The 24057-nt window shown below is 48.6% G+C and overlaps 1 protein-coding gene across 9 annotated transcripts in view; it reads left to right on the forward strand.

Annotated features, from left to right (window-relative positions):
• Positions 1-24057, forward strand: part of heatr5b (HEAT repeat containing 5B) — a 150050-nt gene that overhangs the window by 104648 nt on the left and 21345 nt on the right. For all 9 annotated transcript variants that reach the window (XM_045702256.1, XM_045702258.1, XM_045702264.1 and 6 more), the window contains 7 exons: positions 751-1011; positions 1372-1553; positions 2023-2091; positions 4845-5024; positions 8359-8602; positions 8836-9081; positions 9860-9987. In XM_045702256.1, the coding sequence (XP_045558212.1) occupies positions 751-1011; positions 1372-1553; positions 2023-2091; positions 4845-5024; positions 8359-8602; positions 8836-9081; positions 9860-9987 (1310 nt within the window). The remainder of the gene's footprint in view (positions 1-750; positions 1012-1371; positions 1554-2022; positions 2092-4844; positions 5025-8358; positions 8603-8835; positions 9082-9859; positions 9988-24057) is intronic.

A 24057-nucleotide genomic window follows, 5' to 3' on the forward strand; every position in this document is an offset into this window, starting at 1 on the left:
CTAATGTATGTATGTGTGTGTGTGTGTGTGTGTGTGTGTGTGTGTGTGTGTGTGTGTGTGTGTGTGTGTGTGTATGGATGTGTGTGTTATGCTCAGATAAGTCATGACTAGGACATGATGTGGCCATGTAATGTTGTGTTGATATATTTAGTTTGGCTGTTGGTCAGTCTGTGATATTTATTTAGGCCGTTAGTGTTGTCTTGTTGAATAATGCCTTTGTTTTATTTAAATGTCCATTCTCCCTCCCTCGTCTTAAAGGCTCAGTGTAGTCAAAATGTGATTTCTCTGGGTTTTATATAATATATTTCTACAGTGAGGTTGGAATAATACTTTGAAAATTATGATAATGCCCTTTTAGTTTATAAGCTGTTAGAAAAGACAGGCTGAAATTTCAGCCTGTTTTGGTGGGATGGAGTTTTATACTGCCTGGTGACATCACCAGTAAATTAGTTAATAGACCAATAAGAAAGAGTTCCAAACCTCTCTGCCAATAACAGCTAGTTTTCTCCTCCCACTCCTCCCACTCCCAAACAGTCTTGGCAAAATTCTTGCTTGAGAAATTGGTCTTTGCTAAGAAGCTATTTGTGTTTCTTTTTGATGATTTTAATGTTAAACAATCACAGTAAGGTATTTGTTACCCAGAAATGATTTGATTATGGATATGAAAACGGCTGCATTGGGCCTTTAATGTGTCGTGGATGCCTGTTCTTCCTGTGTGGGACGTTGAAGTATTCCTTCCTTCCTGTCCAGAGACTGGAGGAGGGGTTGTGGCACCGGTAGATCTGGGTAAAGAAGAGGACGACTCGGAGAAGCAGGATGAAATTGATGATGATATCATGTTTACGGCGCTGGGAGAGGATAATAACGCCAAGCCGTCTGTGGCGCCGCGTTGGGTGACCCGTGTGTTCGCCGCAGACTGTCTGTGTCGCATCATATTGCTGTGTGAGAACGCAGACAAGACCCACTTTGACCTGGCCGGCGCCCGCTCTGCTAAGGCCAAGAACCCTAAAGGTACACACACACGCGCACACACGTACACACGATCAGAGAGCAGCCTCTAAGATTCCACATTAGGCTTTCTTTTTCATACGCTCAGAGACACTGCCAGTGGTTGGTCATGGAAAAGTCATGAAATTCCATCTGTTAAAATATGTATGAACCCTGATCTATTCCTCCCGCTGTCCCTCCATCCCTCCCTCCCTCTATCCAGGTGATCTGTTGTTCCATCCCTCCCTCCCTCTATCCAGGTGATCTGTTGGTCCTCCACCTCTCTGACCTGATACGCATGGCCTTCATGGCGGCTACAGACCACAGTAACCAACCCTTTTTCTCCCTCTCTCCTTCCTTCCTTCCCTCCCTCCCACCATTCAGGTGATCTGTTGGTCCTCCACCTCTCTGACCTGATACGCATGGCCTTCATGGCGGCTACAGACAACAGTAACCAGTTGAGGATGGCTGGTCTTCAGGCCCTGGAAGACATTATTAAGAAGTTTGCCTCTGTTCCGGAGCCAGAGTTCCCAGGTCACGTGATCCTGGAGCAGTACCAGGCTAATGTGAGTCTATCAACACAGATAATCAATGAAGATATGTCATTATTTATTTTAGATATTTTTATTTCACCTTTATTTAACCAGGTAGGCAAGTTGAGAACAAGTTGTCATTTACAATTGCGACCTGGCCAAGATAAAGCAAAGCAGTTCGACAGCATACAACAACACAGAGTTACACATGGAGTAAAACAAACATACAGTCAATAATACAGTAGAAAAATATATCTATATACAATGTGAGCAAATGAGGTGAGATAAGGGAGGTAAAGGCAAAAAAGACCATGGTGGCAAAGTAAATACAATATAGCAAGTAAAACATGGGAATGGTAGATTTGTAGAGGAAGAAAGTGCAAAGTAGAAATAGAAATAATGGGGTTCAAAGGAGCTAAATAAAGATAAATTAAGATCTATGTGTTGTATTTCTATTTATCTCTAGAAACCTTATTCAATGTTTATCTTCATTGTTCCTCAGGTTGGAGCTGCTCTTAGACCAGCGTTCTCCCCAGATACACCTTCTGACATCACAGCTAAGGCATGCCAGGTAACTGTCCTGATAGGCTCTCCCCAGATACACCTTCTGACATCACAGCTAAGGCATGCCAGGTAACTGTCCTGATAGGCTCTCCCCAGATACACCTTCTGACATCACAGCTAAGGCATGCCAGGTTACTGTCCTGATAGGCTCTCCACCTAACCACCTTCTGACATCACAGCTAAGGCATGCCAGGTTACTGTTCTGATAGGCTCTCCCCAGATACACCTTCTGACATCACAGCTAAGGCATGCCAGGTAACTGTCCTGATAGGCTCTCCACCTAACCACCTTCTGACATCACAGCTAAGGCATGCCTGGTTACTGTCCTGATAGGCTCTCCCCAGATACACCTTCTGACATCACAGCTAAGGCATGCCAGGTAACTGTCCTGATAGGCTCTCCCCAGATACACCTTCTGACATCACAGCTAAGGCATGCCAGGTTACTGTCCTGATAGGCTCTCCACCTAACCACCTTCTGACATCACAGCTAAGGCATGCCAGGTTACTGTTCTGATAGGCTCTCCCCAGATACACCTTCTGACATCACAGCTAAGGCATGCCAGGTAACTGTCCTGATAGGCTCTCCACCTAACCACCTTCTGACATCACAGCTATGGCATGCCTGGTTACTGTCCTGATAGGCTCTCCCCAGATACACCTTCTGACATCACAGCTAAGGCATGCCAGGTTACTGTCCTGATAGGCTCTCCACCTAACCACCTTCTGACATCACAGCTAAGGCATGCCAGGTTACTGTTCTGATAGGCTCTCCCCAGATACACCTTCTGACATCACAGCTAAGGCATGCCAGGTAACTGTCCTGATAGGCTCTCCACCTAACCACCTTCTGACATCACAGCTAAGGCATGCCTGGTTACTGTCCTGATAGGCTCTCCCCAGATACACCTTCTGACATCACAGCTAAGGCATGCCAGGTTACTGTCCTGATAGGCTCTCCCCAGATACACCTTCTGACATCACAGCTAAGGCATGCCTGGTTACTGTCCTGATGGGCTCTCCACCTAACCACCTTCTGACATCACAGCTAAGGCATGCCTGGTTACTGTCCTGATAGGCTCTCCACCTAACCACCTTCTGACATCACAGCTAAGGCATGCCTGGTTACTGTCCTGATAGGCTCTCCCCAGATACACCTTCTGACATCACAGCTATGGCATGCCTGGTTACTGTCCTGATAGGCTCTCCCCAGATACACCTTCTGACATCACAGCTAAGGCATGCCAGGTTACTGTCCTGATAGGCTCTCCACCTAACCACCTTCTGACATCACAGCTAAGGCATGCCAGGTTACTGTTCTGATAGGCTCTCCCCAGATACACCTTCTGACATCACAGCTAAGGCATGCCAGGTAACTGTCCTGATAGGCTCTCCACCTAACCACCTTCTGACATCACAGCTAAGGCATGCCTGGTTACTGTCCTGATAGGCTCTCCCCAGATACACCTTCTGACATCACAGCTAAGGCATGCCTGGTTACTGTCCTGATGGGCTCTCCACCTAACCACCTTCTGACATCACAGCTAAGGCATGCCTGGTTACTGTCCTGATAGGCTCTCCCCAGATACACCTTCTGACATCACAGCTAAGGCATGCCAGGTAACTGTCCTGATAAGCTCTCCACCTAACCACCTTCTGACATCACAGCTAAGGCATGCCAGGTTACTGTCCTGATAGGCTCTCCACCTAACCACCTTCTGACATCACAGCTAAGGCATGCCAGGTAACTGTCCTGATAGGCTCTCCACCTAATCACCTTCTGACATCACAGCTATGGCATGCCAGGTAACTGTCCTGATAGGCTCTCCCCAGATACACCTTCTGACATCACAGCTAAGGCATGCCAGGTAACTGTTCTGATAGGCTCTCCCCAGATACACCTTCTGACATCACAGCTAAGGCATGCCAGGTAACTGTTCTGATAGGCTCTCCACATCACCATGAATAGCCTGCACACATTGGAAATCTCAGCCAAGTTGTGGCGATAAGAACATAATTGTGAGAGCTCGGTGAGTAGGATTTACGGGTGTGAATGTTGAAATGTTTAAACGAAATTGGGATTGTTAACATTAAGACAAAATCCCGAACCAAAAAAACTGATTTATTTTTTTTCTTTTTCGTAGAGTACAGTTGTAGAGTACTGTAGTGTAGAGTAGTGTATTGTATTGTAGTGTAGTGTATGCAGCAGACAGTCTCAGCTAATCCTCAGTACTGCAGAGCTGAGTCATCATGTCTCTCTGTGTAGTGGAGCTGTAGAGCGCTGTGTACCAGTGTCAAGGCTCCGACTGATAGATAGACAGATACTTCTGCTTTCTGACTGATGTGGTGGAGGAGGAGGAAGTAAACATAATTGTGAGATACAGTGTTGACACACCTCACACAGAGGGCTTTTTGTGTCTCGCTCTGACGATCACAATCTATTGCTCTCTCTTTCTTTCTTTCTCTCTCTCTCTCTCTCTCTCTCTCTCTCTCTCTCTCTCTCTCTCTCTCACGGTCTTCCTTTCTCTCATGATATCGATCTCTTTCTCTCTCACGATCTTCATCTCTCTCATGATATCGATCTCTTTCTCTGGCTCTCTTTGTTCTGTCACGATCCCTGTCTCGCTCTCTACAGTTTTCCTTTTTTTTCTATTTTGTTCTTTTCCTGAAAGAAAAGCCCCCAGAAATCCCTGTTTTTCTACCAGCCTGTGTGAATCGTTTCTCTCCAATTCCCTTCTTCTCTGTGTGTCCGTCCATCTAGGTGTGCAGCACGTGGATCGGTAGTGGTGTGGTCAGTGACCTGAATGATCTTCGGCGTGTCCACAACCTCCTGGTATCCTCGTTGGACAAGGTGCAGGCTGGGAAGGGTTCCTCTAGTCAGCTGTACAGTGAGAGTGCTACCACCATGGAGAAATTGGCTGTACTGAAGGCCTGGGCTGAGGTGAGATGGTTTGAATATGTTTGTAAATCTACCTGTCACTTTCACTACGGTATTAAAACCCTCCTCAACATTCTGTAATTTTATTTTTTTGCTCCTCGGGTCTATATTGGTCTTTTTTCTGATCACAACAGTAGGGTTGTAACGGTACCGTTCGTTACGGGGACCTTGGTTCGGTCTGCACTGTGAACCCAAATAAATACATTAAAAACATATATACAAAATCATAACACTAGGCCTATAGGCTGGGCTGGAGGCCTGTAACACTGTAGACTGGGCTGGAGGCCTGTAACACTGTAGACTGGGCTGGAGGCCTGTAACACTGTAGACTATAGGCTGGGCTGGAGGCCTGTAACACTGTAGACTATAGGCTGGGCTGGAGGCCTGTAACACTGTAGACTATAGGCTGGGCTGGGCTGGAGGCCTGTAACACTATACACTATAGGCTAGGCTGGGCTGGAGGCCTGTAACACTATACACTATAGGCTAGGCTGGGCTGGAGGCCTGTAACACTATAGGCTAGGCTGGGCTGGAGGCCTGTAACACTATACACTATAGGCTAGGCTGGGCTGGAGGCCTGTAACACTATACACTATAGGCTAGGCTGGGCTGGAGGCCTGTAACACTATACACTATAGGCTAGGCTGGGCTGGAGGCCTGTAACACTATACACTATAGGCTAGGCTGGGCTGGAGGCCTGTAACACTATACACTATAGGCTAGGCTGGGCTGGAGGCCTGTAACTCTATAGACTATAGGCTAGGCTGGGCTGGAGGCCTGTAACACTATAGGCTAGGCTGGGCTGGAGTTCTGTAACACTATACACTATGGGCTGGGCTGGGCTGGAGGCCTGTAACACTATAGACTATAGGCTGGGCTGGAGGCCTGTAACACTATAGACTATAGGCTGGGCTGGAGGCCTGTAACACTATAGACTATAGGCTGGGCTGGAGGCCTGTAACAATATAGACTATAGGCTGGGCTGGAGGCCTGTAACACTGTAGACTATAGGCTGGGCTGGAGGCCTGTAACACTGTAGACTATAGGCTGGGCTGGAGGCCTGTAACACTGTAGACTATAGGCTGGGCTGGAGGCCTGTAACACTATACACGCTGGGCTGGGCTGGAGGCCTGTAACACTATACACTATGGGCTGGGCTGGGCTGGAGGCCTGTAACACTATAGACTATAGGCTGGGCTGGAGGCCTGTAACAATATAGACTGGGCTGGAGGCCTGTAACACTATAGACTATAGGCTGGGCTGGAGGCCTGTAACACTGTAGACTATAGGCTGGGCTGGAGGCCTGTAACACTGTAGACTATAGGCTGGGCTGGAGGCCTGTAACACTGTAGACTATAGGCTGGGCTGGAGGCCTGTAACACTGTAGACTATAGGCTGGGCTGGAGGCCTGTAACACTGTAGACTATAGGCTGGGCTGGAGGCCTGTAACACTGTAGACTATAGGCTGGGCTGGAGGCCTGTAACACTGTAGACTATAGGCTGGGCTGGAGGCCTGTAACACTGTAGACTATAGGCTGGGCTGGAGGCCTGTAACACTATAGACTATAGGCTGGGCTGGAGGCCTGTAACACTATAGACTATAGGCTAGGCTGGGCTGGAGGCCTGTAACACTATACACTATAGGCTAGGCTGGGCTGGAGGCCTGTAACACTATACACTATAGGCTAGGCTGGGCTGGAGGCCTGTAACACTATACACTATAGGCTAGGCTGGGCTGGGCTGGAGGCCTGTAACACTATACACTATAGGCTAGGCTGGGCTGGGCTGGAGGCCTGTAACACTATACACTATAGGCTAGGCTGGGCTGGAGGCCTGTAACACTATACACTATAGGCTAGGCTGGGCTGGAGGCCTGTAACACTATACACTATAGGCTAGGCTGGGCTGGAGGCCTGTAACACTATACACTATAGGCTAGGCTGGGCTGGAGGCCTGTAACACTATACACTATAGGCTAGGCTGGGCTGGAGGCCTGTAACTCTATAGACTATAGGCTGGGCTGGAGGCCTGGGCCTTTTTAGTAAATCTGAGTTTAAAACAATAAATGCTCATGAAGTTCCGTTAAAACAACCTGAGCTCGTTGTCATCAACATTCTAATCTTAATTGCCGCATTTCAAACTGTAGATGGGGGATCTAGTTCTGTACCGTTGTGAGTGGTATGGTTTATAAACCAGGAGGATTCTCCGTCTTTTAAAATCTCCAGTTTGGGAACATTTTGGGTTCCCAATAGATTACAACGGCGATGGACAGAGAGTTGTGGATAAAATTTAAACAGTATGTCGCCACGCTCAACCAGAATAGCCTGCTGCAGCTGCCGACACCTCAAACACGTCGACACATTTACACCGTTTACTGGATCGAATCCCCGAGCTGACAAGGTAAAAATCTGTCTTTCTGCCCCTGAACAAGGCAGTTAACCCAATGTTCCCCGGTCGGCCGTCATTGTCAATAAGAATTTGTTCTTAACTGACTTGCCTAGTCAAATAAAGGTAAAATAAAAAAATCAACAACAAAAAAACGGTGAAGCATGGTGGTGGCAGCGTCATGCTGTGGGCAGGGACTGGAAAACTAGTCAGGATTGAGGGAAAGATGAACGGAACAAAAAGAGATCTTTGATGAAAACCTGCTGCAGAGCGCTCAGGACCTCAGACTGGGGCGAAGGTTCACTTCCAACAGGACAATGACACTAAGCACACAGCCAAGACAACGCAGTAGTGGCTTCGGGACAAGTCTCTGAATGTCCTTGAGTGGCCCAGCCAGAGCCCGGACTTGAACCCAATCGAACATCTCTGGAGAGACCTGAGAGAGACCTTTATGGTAGAGTGGCCAGACAGAAGCCACTCCTCAGTAAAAGGCACATGACAGTCCGCTTGGAGTTTGCCAAAGGGCAACTTAATGAGGGCAACTTAATGAGACACAAGATTCTCTGGTCTGATGAAACCAAGATTGAACTCTAGAACCAACCCTACCAGGCAGGCTCAGAACCTTGAGGGGGGCAATGCTGTTTTAGTGGGCCTCTGATCGCGTTTATCTTTGCTGCGTGCAGGCTAATGGAGGTAGACCTATAAAACAGATAAGGACTTAATTTAATTTTAAAGATAAAAAAAAATATCCCACCTTGTCCAGCGTGTTTTGTGGACATTTTAAGTTTACCGACATTTGCTGTTTCCATCAGGCCATGAGTCCTGTCATAACATGTTTTACGTTCTTTACTGACAAACAGGTTGGATGAAAACATAGTTAGTCTCTCTCTCTCGCCAACTCTTTTCTTCTCTCTCTCTCCCGTGCTCTCATTCTCTCCCTCCCCCCTTTCAGGTGTATGTGGTGGCCATGAAGATAAAGAAGGAAGCAGAGTCTCGGCCGGTGAAGGAGGTGAAGGCAGGAGGAGAGGAAGAGGAGGAGGAGGAGGAGGTGGGAGCGGACATTCTTCCTCCTGATAGCCTGATTATGCTGGTGCAGCCTGAACTACCGTCTCTGTCTCGGCTGTGGTTGGCTGTCCTCAGAGACTACGCTCTACTCACACTGCCTGCTGAGTTCTCTAGCCAACTGCCCCCTGACGGTACACAACACCACAACTCAACACTATGGCCAGTCTTAAGCCACAGATTAAGCCTGGACTAAAAAGCCCTTTAAATGGAGAATCTCTCAACTGAACATGCTTTTCTAGACTTGGTTCATCTGTTTCCGGAAAACTCCCTACAACTTCTTCATGATGTTGATGAATTTGTGTTTCTTAAAAGGACAATACCTCCTGACAAGCCTGTTTTCCTGTGTTGTTCTGTGTGTGTTCAGGTGGTGCCTTCTACACCCCAGAGACCATCGACACAGCCCGTCTCCATTACCGTGGCTCCTGGGCCCCTGTTCTCCACGCTGTGGCCCTCTGGCTGAGCAGCACCAGCTTCGGGGCCGGGGAAGGGGAAGAGGAGGCCCCTGCTGTCCCTCCACAGGCTTCTGGGGCACCAGTCTACCCCCAGGGAAACTCTGGACCTACCCAGAGCCTGGAGGACCTGATTAAGGACAGAATGCATCTGATGTTGGGTATGGACTACAGAGAGAGAGAGACAGACAGCCACAGAGAGAGAGAGACAGACAGCCACAGAGAGAGAGAGAGACAGACAGCCACAGAGAGAGAGAGAGAGAGAGACAGACAGCCACAGAGAGAGAGAGAGAGACAGACAGCCACAGAGAGAGAGAGAGAGAGACAGACAGCCACAGAGAGAGAGAGAGAGACAGACAGCCACAGAGAGAGAGAGAGAGAGAGACAGACAGCCACAGAGAGAGAGAGAGAGAGAGACAGACAGCCACAGAGAGAGAGAGAGAGAGACAGACAGCCACAGAGAGAGAGAGAGAGAGACAGACAGCCACACAGAGAGAGAGAGAGAGAGACAGACAGCCACAGAGAGAGAGAGAGAGAGACAGACAGCCACAGAGAGAGAGAGAGAGACAGACAGCCACAGAGAGAGAGAGAGAGACAGACAGCCACAGAGAGAGAGAGAGAGAGACAGACAGCCACAGAGAGAGAGAGAGAGAGAGACAGACAGCCACAGAGAGAGAGAGAGAGAGACAGACAGCCACAGAGAGAGAGAGAGAGACAGACAGCCACAGAGAGAGAGAGAGAGACAGACAGCCACAGAGAGAGAGAGAGAGCGACAGACAGCCACAGAGAGAGACAGACAGACGGAGACTCGCCTACGGGACACATAGTCACTAAACTATAATTAAACACCTTCATGATAACTACCCACTCTGTCTCTCCCAGGTGTCAGTATAGAGGTCCTGTGTTCCCCATGATAACTACCCACTCTGTCCCTCCCAGGTGTCAGTATAGAGTTCCTGTGTTTTCCAAGACCTGAGGAACCTATAGAACATGTCATGTCATGTCTACAGGCTCTCTGTACCCTACTGGACTCTCCCTGCGCCAGGACACACATCAGTGAAGACCAGGTAAAGATGACTGAGGAGAGAGAGGGAGAATGTAGAGAGAGAATGTAGAGAGAGAGAGGGAGAATGTAGAGAGCGAGAGGGAGAATGTAGAGAGCGAGAGGGAGAATGTAGAGAGCGAGAGGGAGAATGTAGAGAGCGAGAGGGAGAATGTAGAGAGCGAGAGGGAGAATGTAGAGAGCGAGAGGGAGAATGTAGAGAGCGAGAGGGAGAATGTAGAGAGCGAGAGGGAGAATGTAGAGAGCGAGAGGGAGAATGTAGAGAGCGAGAGGGAGAATGTAGAGAGCGAGAGGGAGAATGTAGAGAGCGAGAGGGAGAATGTAGAGAGCGAGAGGGAGAATGTGGAGAGCGAGAGGGAGAATGTGGAGAGGGAGAATGTGGAGAGGGAGAATGTGGAGAGGGAGAATGTGGAGAGGGAGAATGTGGAGAGGGAGAATGTGGAGAGGGAGAATGTGGAGAGGGAGAATGTGGAGAGGGAGAATGTGGGGAGGGAGAATGTGTGGAGGGAGAATGTGTGGAGGGAGAATGTGGAGAGGGAGATGGTAGAGGGAGAGAGGGAGAATGTAGAGGGAGAGAGGGAGAATGTAGAGGGAGAGAGGGAGAATGTAGAGAGAAGGAGAATGTAGAGAGAGAGGGAGAATGTAGAGAGAGAGGGAGAATGTAGAGAGAGGGAGAGAGAGAGAGAGAGAGAGGGAGAATGTAGAGAGAGAGAGGGAGAATGTAGAGAGAGAGGGAGAATGTAGAGAGAGAGGGAGAATGTAGAGAGAGAGGGAGAATGTAGAGAGAGAGAGGGAGAATGTAGAGAGAGAGAGAAGGAGAATGTAGAGAGAGAGAAGGAGAATGTAGAGAGAGAGGGGGAGAATGTAGAGAGAGAGGGGGAGAATGTAGAGAGAGAGGGAATGTAGAGAGAGAGGGAGAATGTAGAGAGAGGGAGAATGTGTAGAGAGAGAGAGAGGGAGAATGTGTAGAGAGAGAGAGGGAGAATGTGTAGAGAGAGAGAGGGAGAATGTAGAGAGAGAGGGAGAATGTAGAGAGAGAGAGAGGGAGAATGTAGAGAGAGAGAGAGGGAGAATGTAGAGAGAGAGGGAGAATGTAGAGAGAGAGGGAGAGTGTAGAGAGAGTGAGAATGTAGAGAGAGTGAGAATGTAGAGAGAGTGAGAATGTAGAGAGAGAGAGAGGGAGAATGTAGAGACAGAGAGAGGGAGAATGTAGAGAGAGAGAGGGAGAATGTAGAGAGAGAGAGAGGGAGAATGTAAGAGAGAGAGAGAGAGAGGGAGAATGTAGAGAGAGCGAGAGGGAGAATGTAGAGAGGGAGAATGTAGAGAGAGAGAGAGAGAGAGAGAGAATTTAGAGAGGGAGAATGTAGAGAGGGAGAATGTAGAGAGGGAGAATGTAGAGAGGGAGAATGTAGAGAGAGAGAGAGGGAGAATGTAGAGAGAGAGGGAGAATGTAGAGAGAGAGAGAGGGAGAATGTAGAGAGAGAGAGGGAGAATGTAGAGAGAGAGAGAGGGAGAATGTAGAGAGAGAGAGGGAGAATGTAGAGAGAGAGGGAGAATGTAGAGAGGGAGAATGTAGAGAGGGAGAATGTAGAGAGGGAGAATGTAGAGGGAGAATGTAGAGAGGGAGAATGTAGAGAGGGAGAGAGAAGAGATGTAGAGAGGGAGAATGTAGAGGGAGAGAGGGAGAATGTAGAGGGAGAGAGGGAGAATGTAGAGGGAGAGAGGGAGAATGTAGAGGGAGAGAGGGAGAATGTAGAGGGAGAGAGGTAGAGGGAGAGAGGTAGAGGGAGAGAGGTAGAGGGAGAGAGGTAGAATGGAGAGAGAGGGAGAATGGAGAGAGAGGGAGAATGGAGAGAGAGGGAGAATGGAGAGAGAGGGAGAATGGAGAGAGAGGGAGAATGGAGAGAGAGGGAGAATGGAGGGAGAGGGAGAATGTAGGGAGAGGGAGAATGTAGGGAGAGGGAGAATGTAGAGAGAGAGAGGGAGAATGTAGAGAGAGAGAGGGAGAATGTAGAGAGAGAGGGAGAATGTAGAGAGAGAGGGAGAATGTAGAGAGAGAGAGGGAGAATGTAGAGAGAGAGAGGGAGAATGTAGAGAGAGAGAGGGAGAATGTAGAGAGAGAGAGAGGGAGAATGTAGAGAGAGAGAGGGAGAATGTAGAGAGAGAGGGAGAATGTAGAGAGAGAGGGAGAATGTAGAGAGAGAGGGAGAATGTAGAGAGAGGGAGAGGGAGAATGTAGAGAGAGGGAGAGGGAGAATGTAGAGAGAGGGAGAGGGAGAATGTAGAGAGAGGGAGAGGGAGAATGTAGAGAGAGCGAGAGGGAGAATGTAGAGAGGGAGAATGTAGAGACAGAGAGAGGGAGAATGTAGAGAGAGAGGGAGAATGTAGAGAGAGAGAGAGGGAGAATGTAGAGAGAGCGAGAGGGAGAATGTAGAGAGAGCGAGAGGGAGAATGTAGAGAGGGAGAATGTAGAGAGGGAGAATGTAGAGAGGGAGAGAGAGAGAGAGAGAGAATTTAGAGAGGGAGAATGTAGAGAGAGAGAGGGAGAATGTAGAGAGAGAGAGAGGGAGAATGTAGAGAGAGAGAGGGAGAATGTAGAGAGAGAGAGGGAGAATGTAGAGAGAGAGAGGGAGAATGTAGAGAGAGAGAGGGAGAATGTAGAGAGGGAGAATGTAGAGAGGGAGAATGTAGAGAGGGAGAGGGAAGAGATGTAGAGAGGGAGAATGTAGAGGGAGAGAATGTAGAGGGAGAGAGGGAGAAAATGTAGAGGGAGAGAGGGAGAATGTAGAGGGAGAGAGGGAGAATGTAGAGGGAGAGAGGGAGAATGTAGAGGGAGAGAGGGAGAATGTAGAGGGAGAGAGGGAGAATGGAGAGGTAGAATGGAGAGGTAGAATGGAGAGGTAGAATGGAGAGGTAGAATGGAGAGGTAGAATGGAGAGGTAGAATGGAGAGGGAGAATGGAGAGGGAGAATGGAGAGAGAGGGAGAATGGAGAGAGAGGGAGAATGGAGAGAGAGAGAGAATGGAGAATGGAGAGAGAGAGAGAATGGAGAGAGAGGGAGAATGGAGAGAGAGGGAGAATGGAGAGAGAGGGAGAATGGAGAGAGAGGGAGAATGGAGAGAGAGGGAGAATGGAGAGAGAGAGGGAGAGGGAGAATGTAGAGAGAGAGAGAGGGAGAATGTAGAGAGAGAGAGAGGGAGAATGTAGAGAGAGAGGGAGATTGTAGAGAGAGGGAGAATGTAGAGAGAGAGAGAGAGGGAGAATGTAGAGAGAGAGAGGGAGAATGTAGAGAGAGAGGGAGAATGTAGAGAGAGAGAGAGGGAGAATGTAGAGAGGGAGAATGTAGAGACAGAGAGAGGGAGAATGTAGAGAGAGAGAGGGAGAATGTAGAGAGAGCGAGAGGGAGAATGTAGAGAGAGCGAGAGGGAGAATGTAGAGAGAGAGAGAGGGAGAATGTAGAGAGAGAGAGGGAGAATGTAGAGAGAGGGAGAATGTAGAGAGAGAGAGAGGGAGAATGTAGAGAGAGAGAGGGAGAATGTAGAGAGAGAGGGAGAATGTAGAGAGAGAGGGAGAATGTAGAGAGAGAGGGAGAATGTAGAGAGGGAGAATGTAGAGAGGGAGAATGTAGAGAGGGAGAGGGAAGAGATGTAGAGAGGGAGAATGTAGAGGGAGAGAATGTAGAGGGAGAGAGGGAGAAATTAGAGGGAGAGAGGGAGAAATTAGAGGGAGAGAGGGAGAAATTAGAGGGAGAGAGGGAGAAATTAGAGGGAGAGAGGGAGAATGTAGAGAGGGAGAGGGAAGAGATGTAGAGAGGGAGAATGTAGAGGGAGAGAATGTAGAGGGAGAGAGGGGGAAATTAGAGGGAGAGAGGGGGAAATTAGAGGGAGAGAGGGAGAAATTAGAGGGAGAGAGGGAGAAATTAGAGGGAGAGAGGGAGAAATTAGAGGGAGAGAGGGAGAATGGAGAGGGAGAATGGAGAGGGAGAATGGAGAGGGAGAATGGAGAGGGAGAATGGAGAGGGAGAATGGAGAGGGAGAATGGAGAGGGAGAATGGAGAGGGAGAATGGAGAGGGAGAATGGAGAGAGAGGGAGAATGGAGAGAGAGGGAGAATGGAGAGAGAGGGAGAATGGAGAGAGAGGGAGAATGGAGAGAGAGGGAGAATGTAGGGAGAGGGAGAATGTAGGGAGAGGGAGAATGTAGGGAGAGGGAGAATGTAGGGAGAGGGAGAATGTAGGGAGAGGGAGAATGTAGAGAGAGGGAGAGAATGTAGAGAGAGGGAGAGAATGTAGAGAGAGGGAGAGAATGTAGAGAGAGAGGGAGAATGTAGAGAGAGAGAGGGAGAATGTAGAGAGAGAGAGGGAGAATGTAGAGAGAGGGAGAATGTAGAGAGAGAGAGGGAGAATGTAGAGAGAGAGAATGGAGAGAGAGGGAGAATGGAGAGAGAGGGAGAATGGAGAGAGAGGGAGAATGGAGAGAGAGAGGGAGAATGTAGAGAGAGAGAGGGAGAATGTAGAGAGAGAGAGAGGGAGAATGTAGAGAGAGAGGGAGATTGTAGAGAGAGGGAGAATGTAGAGAGAGAGAGAGGGAGAATGTAGAGAGAGAGAGGGAGAATGTAGAGAGAGAGGGAGAATGTAGAGAGAGAGGGAGAATGTAGAGAGGGAGAATGTAGAGACAGAGAGAGGGAGAATGTAGAGAGAGAGAGAGGGAGAATGTAGAGAGAGAGAGAGGGAGAATGTAGAGAGAGCGAGAGGGAGAATGTAGAGAGAGCGAGAGGGAGAATGTAGAGAGGGAGAGAGAGAGAGAGAGAGAGAGAGAGAGAATTTAGAGAGGGAGAATGTAGAGATGGAGAATGTAGAGAGAGAGAGAGAGGGAGAATGTAGAGAGAGAGAGAGGGAGAATGTAGAGAGAGAGAGGGAGAATGTAGAGAGAGAGAGAGGGAGAATGTAGAGAGAGAGAGAGGGAGAATGTAGAGAGAGAGAGAGGGAGAATGTAGAGAGAGAGAGGGAGAATGTAGAGAGAGAGAGGGAGAATGTAGAGAGGGAGAATGTAGAGAGGGAGAATGTAGAGAGGGAGAGGGAAGAGATGTAGAGAGGGAGAATGTAGAGGGAGAGAATGTAGAGGGAGAGAGGGAGAATGTAGAGGGAGAGAGGGAGAATGTAGAGGGAGAGAGGGAGAATGTAGAGGGAGAGAGGGAGAATGTAGAGGGAGAGAGGGAGAATGTAGCGGGAGAGAGGGAGAATGTAGAGGGAGAGAGGTAGAATGGAGAGGGAGAATGGAGAGGGAGAATGGAGAGGGAGAATGGAGAGGGAGAATGGAGAGAGAGGGAGAATGGAGAGAGAGGGAGAATGGAGAGAGAGGGAGAATGGAGAGAGAGGGAGAATGGAGAGAGAGAGAGAATGGAGAGAGAGGGAGAATGGAGAGAGAGGGAGAATGGAGAGAGAGGGAGAATGTAGGGAGAATGAGAATGTAGGGAGAGGGAGAATGTAGGGAGAGGGAGAATGTAGGGAGAGGGAGAATGTAGGGAGAGGGAGAATGTAGGGAGAGGGAGAATGTAGAGAGAGAGGGAGAATGTAGAGAGAGAGAGGGAGAATGTAGAGAGAGAGAGGGAGAATGTAGAGAGAGAGAGGGAGAATGTAGAGAGAGAGAGGGAGAATGTAGAGAGAGAGAGGGAGAATGTAGAGAGAGAGAGGGAGAATGTAGAGAGAGAGAGAGGGAGAATGTAGAGAGAGGGAGAATGTAGAGAGAGAGAGAGAGGGAGAATGTAGAGAGAGAGAGAGAGAATGTAGAGAGAGAGAGAATGTAGAGAGAGGGAGAATGTAGAGAGAGAGGGAGAATGTAGAGAGAGAGGGAGAATGTAGAGAGAGAGGGAGAATGTAGAGAGAGAGGGAGAATGTAGAGAGAGGGAGAATGTAGAGAGAGAGGGAGAATGTAGAGAGAGAGAGAGAGAGAGAATGTAGAGAGAGAGAGAGAGAGAATGTAGAGAGAGAGAGAGAGAGAGTGGGAGAATGTAGAGAGAGAGAGGGAGAATGTAGAGAGAGAGGGAGAATGTAGAGAGAGAGAGGGAGAATGTAGAGAGAGGGAGAATGTAGAGAGAGGGAGAATGTAGAGAGAGAGGGAGAATGTAGAGAGAGAGGGAGAAATGTAGAGAGAGAGGGAGAATGTAGAGAGAGAGGGAGAATGTAAGAGAGAGGGAGAATGTAGAGAGAGAGGGAGAATGTAGAGAGAGAGGGAGAATGTAGAGAGGGAGAGAGAGAGGGAGAATGTAGAGAGGGAGAGAGAGAGGGAGAATGTAGAGAGGGAGAGAGGGAGAATGTGTAGAGAGAGAGAGAGGGAGAATGTAGAGAGAGAGAGGGAGAATGTAGAGAGAGAGAGGGAGAATGTAGAGAGAGAGAGAGGGAGAAATGTAGAGAGAGAGAGGGAGAATGTAGAGAGAGAGAGGGAGAATGTAGAGAGAGAGAGGGAGAAATGTAGAGAGAGGGAGAATGTAGAGAGAGAGGGAGAATGTAGAGAGAGAGAGAGAGAGAGGGAGAATGTAGAGAGAGAGAGAGGGAGAATGTAGAGAGAGAGAGAGGGAGAATGTGAGAGAGAGAGAGAGGGAGAATGTAGAGAGAGAGAGAGAGGGAGAATGTAGAGAGAGAGAGAGGGAGAATGTAGAGAGAGAGAGAGGGAGAATGTAGAGAGAGAGAGGGAGAATGTAGAGAGAGAGAGGGAGAATGTAGAGAGAGAGAGGGAGAATGTAGAGAGAGAGAGATTGTAGAGAGAGGGAGAATGTAGAGAGAGGGAGAATGTAGAGAGAGGGAGAATGTAGAGAGAGGGGAGAATGTAGAGAGAGAGAGGGAGAATGTAGAGAGAGAGAGGGAGAATGTAGAGAGAGAGAGAATGTAGAGAGAGAGAGAATGTAGAGAGAGAGAGAGAGATTGAGAGAGAGAGAGAGAGAGGGAGAATGTAGAGAGAGAGAGGGAGAATGTAGAGAGAGAGAGGGAGAATGTAGAGAGAGAGAGAGAGGGAGAATGTAGAGCGAGAGAGAGGGAGAATGTAGAGAGAGAGAGGGAGAATGTAGAGAGAGAGAGGGAGAATGTAGAGAGAGAGAGGGAGAATGTAGAGGGAGAATGTAGAGAGAGAATTTAGAGAGGGAGAATGTAGAGACAGAGAGAGGGAGAATGTAGAGACAGAGAGAGGGAGAATGTAGAGACAGAGAGAGGGAGAATGTAGAGAGAGAGAGAGGGAGAATGTAGAGAGAGAGGGAGAATGTAGAGAGAGAGAGGGAGAATGTAGAGAGAGAGAGAGGGAGAATGTAGAGAGGGAGAATGTAGAGAGGGAGAATGTAGAGAGGGAGAATGTAGAGAGGGAGAGATGTAGAGAGGGAGAATGTAGAGGGAGAGAGGGAGAATGTAGAGGGAGAGAATGAGAATGTAGAGGGAGAGAGGGAGAATGTAGAGGGAGAGAGGGAGAATGTAGAGGGAGAGAGGTAGAATGTAGAGGGAGAGAGGTAGAATGTAGAGGGAGAGAGGTAGAATGTAGAGGGAGAGAGGGAGAATGGAGAGGGAGAATGGAGAGAGAGAATGGAGAGAGAGAGAGAGAATGGAGAGAGAGAGGGAGAATGGAGAGAGAGAGGGAGAATGGAGAGAGAGAGGGAGAATGGAGAGAGAGGGAGAATGGAGAGAGAGGGAGAATGTAGAGAGAGAGAGAGGGAGAATGTAGAGAGAGAGAGAGGGAGAATGTAGAGAGAGAGAGGGAGAATGTAGAGAGAGAGAGAGGGAGAATGTAGAGAGAGAGAGGGAGAATGTAGAGAGAGAGAGGGAGAATGTAGAGGGAGAATGTAGAGAGAGAATTTAGAGAGGGAGAATGTAGAGACAGAGAGAGGGAGAATGTAGAGACAGAGAGAGGGAGAATGTAGAGAGAGAGAGAGGGAGAATGTAGAGAGAGAGAGGGAGAATGTAGAGAGAGAGGGAGAATGTAGAGAGAGAGAGAGGGAGAATGTAGAGAGAGAGAGGGAGAATGTAGAGAGAGAGAGAGGTAGAATGTAGAGAGGGAGAATGTAGAGAGGGAGAATGTAGAGAGGGATGAGGGAAGAGATGTAGAGAGGGAGAATGTAGAGGGAGAGAGGGAGAATGTAGAGGGAGAGAATGAGAATGTAGAGGGAGAGAGGGAGAATGTAGAGGGAGAGAGGGAGAATGTAGAGGGAGAGAGGGAGAATGTAGAGGAAAGAGGGAGAATGTAGAGGGAGAGAGGTAGAATGTAGAGGGAGAGAGGTAGAATGTAGAGGGAGAGAGGTAGAATGTAGAGGGAGAGAGGGAGAATGGAGAGGGAGAGAGGGAGAATGGAGAGGGAGAGAGGGAGAATGGAGAGGGAGAATGGAGAGGGAGAATGGAGAGGGAGAATGGAGAGGGAGAATGGAGAGAGAGAATGGAGAGAGAGAGAGAGAATGGAGAGGGAGAGAGGGAGAATGTAGAGGGAGAGAGGGAGAATGTAGAGAGAGAGAGGGAGAATGTAGAGAGAGAGAGGGAGAATGTAGAGAGAGAGAGGGAGAATGTAGAGAGAGAGAGGGAGAATGTAGAGAGAGAGGGAGAATGTAGAGAGAGAGGGAGAATGTAGAGAGAGAGGGAGAATGTAGAGAGAGAGGGAGAATGTAGAGAGAGAGGGAGAATGTCGAGAGAGAGAGGGAGAATGTAGAGAGAGAGGGAGAATGTAGAGAGAGAGGGAGAATGTAGAGAGAGAGGGAGAATGTAGAGAGAGAGGAGGGAGAATGTAGAGAGAGAGGGAGGGAGAATGTAGAGAGAGAGGGAGGGAGAATGTAGAGAGAGAGAGAGGGAGAATGTAGAGAGGAGAGAGGGAGAATGTAGAGAGAGGGAGAATGTAGAGAGAGAGAGAGGGAGAATGTAGAGAGAGAGAGGGAGAATGTAGAGAGAGAGAGGGAGAATGTAGAGAGAGAGGGAGGGAGAATGTAGAGAGAGAGGGAGAATGTAGAGAGAGAGAGGGAGAATGTAGAGAGAGAGAGGGAGAATGTAGAGAGAGAGAGGGAGAATGTAGAGAGAGAGAGGGAGAATGTAGAGAGAGAGGGAGAATGTAGAGAGAGAGGGAGAATGTAGAGAGAGAGGGAGAATGTAGAGAGAGAGGGAGAATGTAGAGAGAGAGGGAGGGAGAATGTAGAGAGAGAGGGAGGGAGAATGTAGAGAGAGAGGGAGGGAGAATGTAGAGAGAGAGAGAGGGAGAATGTAGAGAGAGAGAGAGGGAGAATGTAGAGAGAGAGAGAGGGAGAATGTGAGAGAGAGAGAGGGAGAATGTAGAGAGAGAGAGAGGGAGAATGTAGAGAGAGGGAGAATGTAGAGAGAGAGAGAGGGAGAATGTAGAGAGAGGGAGAATGTAGAGAGAGAGAGAGGGAGAATGTAGAGAGAGAGAGGGAGAATGTAGAGAGAGAGGGAGAATGTAGAGAGAGAGGGAGAATGTAGAGAGAGAGAGGGAGAATGTAGAGAGAGAGAGGGAGAATGTAGAGAGAGAGAGAGGGAGAATGTGAGAGAGAGAGAGGGAGAATGTAGAGAGAGAGAGAGAGGGAGAATGTGAGAGAGAGAGAGGGAGAATGTAGAGAGAGAGAGAGGGAGAATGTAGAGAGAGAGAGAGGGAGAATGTAGAGAGAGAGAGAGGGAGAATGTAGAGAGAGAGAGAGGGAGAATGTAGAGAGAGAGAGAGGGAGAATGTAGAGAGAGAGAGAGGGAGAATGTAGAGAGAGAGGGAGGGAGAATGTAGAGAGAGAGGGAGGGAGAATGTAGAGAGAGAGGGAGGGAGAATGTAGAGAGAGAGAGAGGGAGAATGTAGAGAGAGAGAGAGAGAGGGAGAATGTAGAGAGAGAGAGAGGGAGAATGTAGAGAGAGAGAGAGGGAGAATGTAGAGAGAGAGAGAGGGAGAATGTAGAGAGAGGGAGAATGTAGAGAGAGAGAGGGGGAGAATGTAGAGAGAGGGAGAATGTAGAGAGAGAGAGAGGGAGAATGTAGAGAGAGAGAGGGAGAATGTAGAGAGAGAGGGAGAATGTAGAGAGAGAGGGAGAATGTAGAGAGAGAGGGAGAATGTAGAGAGAGAGAGGGAGAATGTAGAGAGAGAGAGGGGGAGAAATGTAGAGAGAGAGAGGGAGAATGTAGAGAGAGAGAGAGGGAGAATGTAGAGAGAGAGAGGGAGAATGTAGAGAGAGAGAGAGAGGGAGAATGTAGAGAGAGAGAGAGGGAGAATGTAGAGAGAGAGAGAGGGAGAATGTAGAGAGAGAGAGAGGGAGAATGTAGAGAGAGAGAGAGGGAGAATGTAGAGAGAGAGAGAGGGAGAATGTAGAGAGAGAGAGAGGGAGAATGTAGAGAGAGAGAGAGGGAGAATGTAGAGAGAGAGAGAGGGAGAATGTAGAGAGAGAGAGAGGGAGAATGTAGAGAGAGAGAGAGAGGGAGAATGTAGAGAGAGAGAGAGGGAGAATGTAGAGAGAGAGAGGGAGAATGTAGAGAGAGAGGGGAGAATGTAGAGAGAGAGGGAGAATGTAGAGAGAGAGGGAGAATGTAGAGAGAGAGAGAGGGAGAATGTAGAGAGAGAGAGAGGGAGAAATGTAGAGAGAGAGAGAGGGAGAATGTAGAGAGAGAGAGGGAGAATGTAGAGAGAGAGAGAGAGGGAGAAATGTAGAGAGAGAGAGAGAGGGAGAATGTAGAGAGAGAGAGAGGGAGAATGTAGAGAGAGAGAGGGAGAATGTAGAGAGAGAGAGGGAGAATGTAGAGAGAGAGAGGGAGAATGTAGAGAGAGAGAGAGGGAGAATGTAGAGAGGGAGAATGTAGAGAGGGAGAATGTAGAGAGGGAGAGGGAAGAGATGTAGAGAGGGAGAATGTAGAGGGAGAGAGGGAGAATGTAGAGGGAGAGAATGAGAATGTAGAGGGAGAGAGGGAGAATGTAGAGGGAGAGAGGGAGAATGTAGAGGGAGAGAGGGAGAATGTAGAGGGAGAGAGGGAGAATGTAGAGGGAGAGAGGGAGAATGTAGAGGGAGAGAGGGAGAGAGGGAGAATGTAGAGGGAGAGAGGGAGAATGTAGAGGGAGAGAGGTAGAATGGAGAGGGAGAATGGAGAGGGAGAATGGAGAGGGAGAATGGAGGGGGAGAATGGAGAGAGAGAGGGAGAATGGAGAGAGAGAGGGAGAATGGAGAGAGAGGGAGAATGGAGAGAGAGGGAGAATGGAGAGAGAGGGAGAATGGAGAGAGAGGGAGAATGGAGAGAGAGGGAGAATGGAGAGAGAGGGAGAATGGAGAGAGAGGGAGAATGTAGAGAGAGAGAGAGGGAGAATGTAGAGAGAGAGAGAGGGAGAATGTAGAGAGAGAGAGAGGGAGAATGTAGAGAGAGAGAGGGAGAATGTAGAGAGAGAGAGGGAGAATGTAGAGAGAGAGGGAGAATGTAGAGAGAGAGGGAGAATGTAGAGAGAGAGGGAGAATGTAGAGAGAGGGAGAATGTAGAGAGAGGGAGAATGTAGAGAGAGGGAGAATGTAGAGAGAGGGAGAATGGAGAGAGGTAGAATGGAGAGAGAGGGAGAATGGAGAGAGAGAGAGAGGGAGAATGTAGAGAGAGAGAGGGAGAATGTAGAGAGAGAGAGGGGAGAATGTAGAGAGAGAGAGAGGGAGAATGTAGAGAGAGAGAGAGGGAGAATGTAGAGAGAGAGGGAGAATGTAGAGAGAGAGAGAGGGAGAATGTAGAGAGAGAGAAGGAGAATGTAGAGAGAGAGAGGGAGAATGTAGAGAGAGAGAGAGGGAGAATGTAGAGAGGGAGAGAGAGAGAATGTAGAGAGAGGGAGAATATAGAGAGAGAGAGGGAGAATGTAGAGAGAGAGAGGGAGAATGTAGAGAGAGAGAGGGAGAATGTAGAGAGAGAGAGGGAGAATGTAGAGAGAGAGAGGGAGAATGTAGAGAGAGAGAGGAGAATGTAGAGAGAGAGGGAGAATGTAGAGAGAGAGGGAGAATGTAGAGAGAGAGGGAGAATGTAGAGAGAGAGGGAGAATGTAGGGAGAGAGAGGGAGAAATGTAGAGAGAGAGAGGGAGAATGTAGAGAGAGAGAGGGAGAATGTAGAGCGAGGGAGAATGTAGAGAGAGAGAGGGAGAATGTAGAGAGAGAGGGAGAATGTAGAGAGAGAGGGAGAATGTAGAGAGAGAGAGAGAGAATGTAGAGAGAGAGAGAGAGAGGGAGAATGTAGAGAGAGAGAGAGGGAGAATGTAGAGAGAGAGAGGGAGAATGTAGAGAGAGAGAGAGGGAGAATGTAGAGAGAGAGAGAGAGGGAGAATGTAGAGAGAGAGAGGGAGAATGTAGAGAGAGAGAGGGAGAATGTAGAGAGAGAGAGAGAGGGAGAATGTAGAGAGAGAGAGGGAGAATGTAGAGAGGGAGAATGTAGAGAGAGAGAGAGAATTTAGAGAGGGAGAATGTAGAGACAGAGAGAGGGAGAATGTAGAGAGAGAGAGAGAGGGAGAATGTAGAGAGAGAGAGAGAGAGGGAGAATGTAGAGAGAGAGAGAGGGAGAATGTAGAGAGAGAGAGAGAATGTAGAGAGAGAGGGAGAATGTAGAGAGAGAGGGAGAATGTAGAGAGAGAGTGAGAATGTAGAGAGAGAGGGAGAATGTAGAGAGAGAGGGAGAATGTAGAGAGGGAGAATGTAGAGAGGGAGAATGTAGAGAGGGAGAATGTAGAGAGGGAGAGGGAAGAGATGTAGAGAGGGAGAATGTAGAGGGAGAATGTAGAGGAAGAGAATGAGAATGTAGAGGGAGAGAGGGAGAATGTAGAGGGAGAGAGGGAGAATGTAGAGGGAGAGAGGGAGAATGTAGAGGGAGAGAGGGAGAATGTAGAGGGAGAGAGGGAGAATGTAGAGGGAGAGAAGTAGAATGTAGAGGGAGAGAGGTAGAATGTAGAGGGAGAGAGGTAGAATGTAGAGGGAGAGAGGTAGAATGTAGAGGGAGAGAGGTAGAATGTAGAGGGAGAGAGGGAGAATGGAGAGAGAGGGAGAATGGAGAGAGAGGGAGAATGGAGAGAGAGGGAGAATGGAGAGAGAGGGAGAATGGAGAGAGAGGGAGAATGGAGAGAGAGAGAGAGGGAGAATGTAGAGAGAGAGAGGGAGAATGTAGAGAGAGAGGGAGAATGTAGAGAGAGAGAGAGAGGGAGAATGTAGAGAGAGAGAGAGGGAGAATGTAGAGAGAGAGAGAGAGGGAGAATGTAGAGAGGGAGAGAGAGAGAATGTAGAGAGAGGGAGAATATAAAGAGAGAGAGGGAGAATGTAGAGAGAGAGGGAGAATGTAGAGAGAGAGAGGGAGAATGTAGAGAGAGAGAGGGAGAATGTAGAGAGGGAGAATGTAGAGAGAGAGAATGTAGAGAGAGAGGGAGAATGTAGAGAGAGAGTTTGAGAATGTAGAGAGAGAGGGAGAATGTAGAGAGAGAGTTTGAGAATGTAGAGAGAGAGGGAGAATGTAGAGAGAGAGTTTGAGAATGTAGAGAGAGAGGGAGAATGTAGAGAGAGAGGGAGAATGTAGAGAGAGAGGGAGAATGTAGAGAGAGAGAGGGAGAATGTAGAGAGAGAGAGGGAGAATGTAGAGAGAGAGAGGGAGAATGTAGAGAGAGAGAGGGAGAATGTAGAGAGAGAGAGGGAGAATGTAGAGAGAGAGAGGGAGAATGTAGAGAGAGAGAGGGAGAATGTAGAGAGAGAGAGGGAGAATGTAGAGAGAGAGGGAGAATGGAGAGAGAGGGAGAATGTAGAGAGAGAGAGGGAGAATGTAGAGAGAGAGAGGGAGAATGTAGAGAGAGAGAGGGAGAATGTAGAGAGAGAGAGGGAGAATGTAGAGAGAGAGAGGGAGAATGTAGAGAGAGAGTTTGAGAATGTAGAGAGAGAGTTTGAGAATGTAGAGAGAGAGGGAGAATGTAGAGAGAGAGGGAGAATGTAGAGAGAGAGGGAGAATGTAGAGAGAGAGAGGGAGAATGTAGAGAGAGAGGGAGAATGTAGAGAGAGAGGGAGAATGTGGAGAGAGAGAGGGAGAATGTGGAGAGAGAGAGGGAGAATGGAGAGAGAGAGGGAGAATGTAGAGAGAGAG

This window comes from Salmo salar, chromosome ssa19 (assembly GCF_905237065.1).
Source record: "Salmo salar chromosome ssa19, Ssal_v3.1, whole genome shotgun sequence".
NCBI lineage: Eukaryota > Metazoa > Chordata > Actinopteri > Salmoniformes > Salmonidae > Salmo > Salmo salar.